The sequence below is a fragment of the Phalaenopsis equestris genome, unplaced genomic scaffold (genome assembly GCF_001263595.1).
Source record: "Phalaenopsis equestris unplaced genomic scaffold, ASM126359v1 Scaffold000609, whole genome shotgun sequence".
Taxonomy (NCBI): domain Eukaryota; kingdom Viridiplantae; phylum Streptophyta; class Magnoliopsida; order Asparagales; family Orchidaceae; genus Phalaenopsis; species Phalaenopsis equestris.
This window is the reverse complement of record NW_018165049.1, coordinates 1,252,947-1,258,957: the sequence shown is the minus strand read 5'-3', so window position 1 is coordinate 1,258,957 and position 6,011 is coordinate 1,252,947. Positions and strand designations below refer to the sequence as shown.

The 6,011-nt window shown below is 36.7% G+C and overlaps 1 protein-coding gene across 1 annotated transcript in view; it reads right to left on the bottom strand.

Moving 5' to 3' along the window:
• The window catches only part of LOC110029911 (phosphoenolpyruvate/phosphate translocator 1, chloroplastic-like), a 42,527-nt gene that overhangs the window by 13,692 nt on the left and 22,824 nt on the right, over positions 1-6,011 (bottom strand). Inside the window, exons 6-7 of the mRNA XM_020732398.1 lie at positions 3,981-4,100; positions 3,809-3,877 (exon numbers count right to left, since the gene is read on the bottom strand). Of these exons, the coding sequence (XP_020588057.1) occupies positions 3,809-3,877; positions 3,981-4,100 (189 nt within the window). The remainder of the gene's footprint in view (positions 1-3,808; positions 3,878-3,980; positions 4,101-6,011) is intronic.

The window sequence follows — 6,011 nt, the reverse complement described above, 5'->3', positions numbered from 1 at the left end:
TTGAGATGGTAAGCGATTAATGAGATAAACTGCAGTAGATAAAGCTTCAGTCCAAAATTTAGCTGGAACAGAAGATTCTATCAGTAATGTGCGCACGATATCCAATAGATGTCGATTTTTTCATTCAGCAACTCCATTTTGCTGCGGTGTATAGGGACATGACGTTGTGAAACAATCCCTTTGTTCTGGATAAATGTTTGAAACTCATGAGACATGTATTCACCGCTATTGTCAGATCGTAATGTTTTAATGCGAGTGGAGAACTGAGTTTCAACATTTGCTAAAAATATTTAGAATACAATAAATACTTTTGTTTTGGCACGTAAAAAAATAGATCCAAGTAAATCTACTGTAATCATCAATAAATGTCACAAAATATCTATATTGAGCATGTGAAACAACTGGTGTAATTCCTCAAACATCACTATGAATAATGTCAAAAAATTTATTGACACGACTGCCTGAACTAGGAAAAGGTAATGTCTTGCTTTTTTCAAATTTACAAACAGAACAGTCAACTACTAAATTTTTATCTGTAGAACAATTTGTTCTGTAGAACAAAAAATATCACTTTTATGTAAATGTTTCAACACCATATCATTTGGCCTAGTCTTTTATGCCAAATGTCTACCTTATTCTCAACAACTAAAGATGCTAATGAAATATTCTGTTCTGAGGAACAATGGAACAATAAATTGCAATGGAAACAGTCTACCCACTTTAGGCCCCTTCGTTATCACCTTCCCAGACACTTGATCCTGCACAATACAACCATCACGAGAAAAATGTACTTATTATCCACAATTTGACCAATAGAGAGTAAGTTAGTAGATAATTTAGGAGAAACCAAAACATGTTTGAAGGATGAGTTAATATCACTAGTTGTTGTAATTGGAATATTATTTCCATTAGCAACCTGAATACGTTGAGTACCAGTGTATGGTTGTTGGTTATGTAATAGCTCAGCAGTGCTAGTCATATGATTTGTGGCCCCTGAATCAGCAGACCAAGGAGAAGCAACTGAAGAAATAGTTTTGCCTTTCCAGGCCTTGTAGGCCGAGAGCAGAAAATGCAGAGAGAATCATCTGTTGAACCATATAAGGTGTGACAGTTGATTGATTATTGTCAGCAACAGTAGAAGTCGAGGCAGGATTGTCGGATACCGTGACATTAAGTGCTTGAGGTTTACGATTTTGGGGTAGTGTTGGGCATTCCGTAAGAGTATGTCCCTTTTGCTTACAATAATTACATACCTTATTTTCACAATTCCGTGCAATATGACCAAATTTTTTGCAGCTGAAGCACTGCACTGGCCTCTTCCCTTTGGTCTTAGCAGCATATGCCACATTAATTATTTCTGATGATCCACCTATTGTACTGATAATAGCTTGTGTCGTCAATCTTTATTCTTCGTTCAATAATTGCCCAAAACAAACATCCAAACACGGAACTGGATCTCTGTTCAGCAACCCAGCTCGAGCAATCTCAAATTCAGGTCTCAGTTTCATTAAAAATTGATCACGACGACTTTCTTCATGAATAGCTTGAAGACTAGCTAAGTTCTCTTTTGACACTGTAGCATAGATAATATCAGTATATTCGCCCCATAAATTTAAAAAACCAGAATAATATTGTTCAATTGAAAGATTACCCTGACTATAATTATTCATGTCAAGCTCCAATTGAAAGCGTTTCGCAGAATTATCTTGATTATAAACGCGCTTCAAATATTCTCACATTTCTTTAGCTATGCTGAAGGATCGTAAATCGTTTACCATATGGGCCTTAATAGATCCAAAAATCTAGGAAATAATTCGAGCGTCCTTTGCTTCCCATTGACCAAGATCTTTTGTCTCCATAGGAGCTGGGGAAGATCCATCAATATGGCCCCAAAGCTCCTTCCCTTTCAAGAACATTCTGAGCTGAAATTCCCATGGAGCATAATTCTTTCCCGTAAATCTGATAGCTAAGATTTCAGAAGACATTTTAAATATATTAATCTCGATCAAAATATCCAAGATAAATAAAATTCAAAGGCTAGGGTCGAAGATCGAAGAGTGGTGATCGTGACGATCGAAGAGTGGTGATCGTGACGATCGAACGGAGTGGATCGCGACAGAACAGAGTGGAACAACAGATTGGAGCGACCAAAGGAGCGGATCGCTGCAGATTGCGGCACAGCAGGAACGAGCGACGGATCGCGACAGATTGCGGCAAGCGGATCGCGACAGATCGCAACAGGAGCGAACGAAGGGAGATCGCGGCAGGCGGATCGAAGGAGATTGCGGCATATCGGAGCGAACGAGCGACGAATTTCTTGTAATTGGAGTCGATTGGCTTGAGGCAGATGTTCGAAGATGTCGGATGAAGAAGATGTCGACGCAGCACCAGAGGACCGATCGAAGATGCCAGATGAAGAAGATGTCGCACCAGATGCCGTAAAACTCAGCACCAGAGGTCCGATAGAGGGGATTCGATCGGCTTGAAGCAGCGGTAGAACTCAAACAAAGTGGACGAAGACGCTGCAGAATTCAAAGACAAGAACGAGCGCTCCGGTGAGGAAGCAGTCGAAGATGCCGACTAAAGATAACAAAAGCTAAAATTTCAAGGATTCAGACTCTGATACCATGATAATATTTTGAGCAAATAGGCTGAATGTCTTTTCCTTTGCTTTCATTCCAATAAATAGTAGTTCGTACAATCTATTTTAGGTACATAATATTCAGTATATTCTAAATTAAGTAACTTAATTAATACATAATCATAATCTAAATAATTAGCTAAAAGGAAAGAATCCGTGTAAATATAATATTTCCCTCTTTGCAGTATTGCGAAGAAGGAAACTCTTTATTCTGTCTGATTTCTTTTATTCCTGATTGATAATTTTGGTACAGTAAATGAGTTAGTGAAGTCCGTTTTACAAAATTAGTGATTTTTATTAGTCTCAATTGCAGTCAAAATGTTTTGAATCCGATTAATATGACATCACATTCGTTGTTTGTCGTCTTCATCGTTTTCGATCATATTAATCATAGAAGCGTTTTTTTGGTAATTTTCATGATCCAGATGCATTGACAAAGTTTGTTTTGCAAATAAGTAATATTTGAGAGCCGTCGATTTTGCAATCAATAAATTTCAAAATAAACTTATGTGACTTTGCATCCAATGTCACCCATTTTCATCATATTCACTCGAATTGATAGCTAAGGTTTTCTTTTGGCAATTTCAATGCTCCAAGCATATCACTACAATTTGTTTAGCAAAATGAGCGATGCTTACATGATTTCGATCTATGTGATGCATCTCAATTCCGATTTGTGTGATATGGCGACTGTAGTCTAAAGTTTTCTTTGCATTCGATCGAATTAATCGATGAAATAAGTATGGAGGTCAACAGGTCACTTTAATTTCAGCAAACGTAAAATTGAATTTCATCAAGTTACACATGAAATTGAGTCAGGTTGGACTCAAATTTTAAAGTTGAGTTAATTGTCAAATTTAACTGGTTGAATCCCTCATTAAGGTAATAAGGCGTGTGCTAAAACTAGATTGTTTCATGTTACCATCAAGAGATAATGCCTGAACTTCTGTGCATCAAATCTAAATCTTTTTGTACATAAATTTATATTAAACAGAAGATATCTAGTGGATTTCTTTAAAATTCAGAAACTAATGAGGAAACTCAAGTGTCGTTATCTCCACAGATCAGAATTTCGATTTCATCTGGTCGGTAAGAATGCAGCAAAGTCAAAAGAAATGTTTCTTGCAGTGAAACAAAGTTGGGAAAGAGAAAATAAACACATTTCACCTGCTGATAAGCATGAAAACAGAAACCCGAAAGGAAACATCTGACATAGAATTCTCTCAGGCTCAAACCCTACGTAATAAACAAAACAAGGACAAATAAAGAACTATCTATGATCATTAAGAAAAACAAAATAAAAACTAAATGCATATATTTTCGTGTACATGATACTCACAGTAGGCTGCAAATAAGCTGGTGTGAACTTGAAACCTTCAAGAAATAGAGTTGCAGGCACTGTCAAGAAGAAAGACATAATTGTAATGATGGAGAACAATGAGATATTGTCTAGAGTTTCCTGCAAACGAACAATTTTTAAGTTCGGAATCACAATTAGAAACCAGATAATAATTGTCAGTAAGCAAAAATATAGATATCTGTAAATCATAACCCTAAACATTATCTGTCCAAACTAATGGTAATCATCAACAACAACTCTAATAAACAGTTTAAAATTGGGAAGTTTCAGTTGAACTCTAGATTTTCTTGAAGGAATTGGATAATAAGATGAATAAGGTTTTTGATGAAAATGAAACAGACCAAAATTCTACATTAAAATCTCCCAGAACAGGCCTTATCTGACGATTCCATACTATAACTTTCACATGGCCTGTTTTCAAAACAATTAAGAATTAGAGATACAATGCATTGAATCAGGGCTATTTCAAATACTTATACAATCTTGTATCATTTATGTGTTTTTTTACAAGGATAAAGTGGAGTTCGCCACGTCCATTTCATTACAACAAGAAATTCTTAGTATCTAGTTTTGTTGAATCCAGATTTGTTCTTGACTCAGACTCAGGGAATAGAGCGTAAACTAAAGAGAGAGAGAGAGAGAGTGAGTGAGTATGTGTGTGTGTGTTTGATGAATGAAAGAAATATATGAAAGGGGATATGAAAGGGGAGAGAGAGAGAGAGAGAGAGAGATTGGAAAGGAAACGCTGTATTGAAGGTCATCTTTATAGAATCAATGTGTCCAACACTCCCTATTACATTTACTTTTCTTTATTTATAATGGTCAAGTTCCTAATAAAATGACGCTTTTGGTCTTATCCTGCCCTAGATTCCAAGATTTGGGCTTTTATTATCTGTATGTCAACTTCCGATCGAATTGTTGGGATGCGGAGGAGGATATATCCGGCTTTAGATAATAGCATTCCAGCCATTTGGTTTCTCATATTTGACTTTGGTTACCAATCATTGGATGCCCGCTAATCTAGTTCCAAATGCTTTGCTTCGATCACTCAGTTTCGGGCACTTTACCTGGGTCACTCGTCCTCAGGCATTCAACCTAGGTCACTCCACCTCCGACACTCGAGCTTGGTCACTCAACCTCAGACACTCAAACTTGGCTTGCTTCCTTCTCAAGCACAATTTTTAACGAGTGGTGAGCTTTGAGCCCTTGGATTCACAATAGCATGAATTGTTCGATTAATGATGACATAAAAAGTTATTTTACAATTATACATATTTAGTTCCCCGATTCTTTCGCATCTTAGAAACTTGTGTTGTGACAAGACCAAGAGAATTAAATTTTCAATAATTAATCATGAAAATGAAAATAAATGCTCAAAATGGAACTACTTGTTGCCCCCACATCATAAGCCAGAGTCTTCAAGGCCTCGAGATGAGCATTGATATCCTCAGCCATCAAGTCATCCACATGGAGCGCAAGGACCATAGCCAGTTCAGCTGGCTGACTCAGTTGTTGAACTAGTTCTTTGTCGGTGGTCTGTCGGCCGTTTTATTGTTCAACTTCACTTTCGTAGTTTGAAAAGGTGATGATTTCGTGATTTTGAAAATAATTTAAATATAAATATTTTTTAAAGATTTTTAAAGAAGTAATGTTTTTTTTAATTTTTAAAATAAGTGAGACCAAACGAGTCTCACATTTTAAATAGCTTAGATGATTTAACACAACACTACAAGCAATACACTGTTGACCTCATTTTTGTGAGGTCTTTTCTTCTCCTCCTTAGAGCCTAGGTTCTAGCTCTAGAAATTCCTATGGACCATCTTAGAAAACTAGAATTGAGACTCACCCTTCTAGAAATTCCAGCCAATTCCTATTTTCCTTTGATGTCTAGCATCTTTGGCACAAGACCATCGTCTTATGAACGAGCGGTTATGGGCTATGTTGCGTAGATTCAAGGAAAATGTTCCAAATAGGACTTCAAGCCTTAGGAAAACATCGTCACGACCTTTT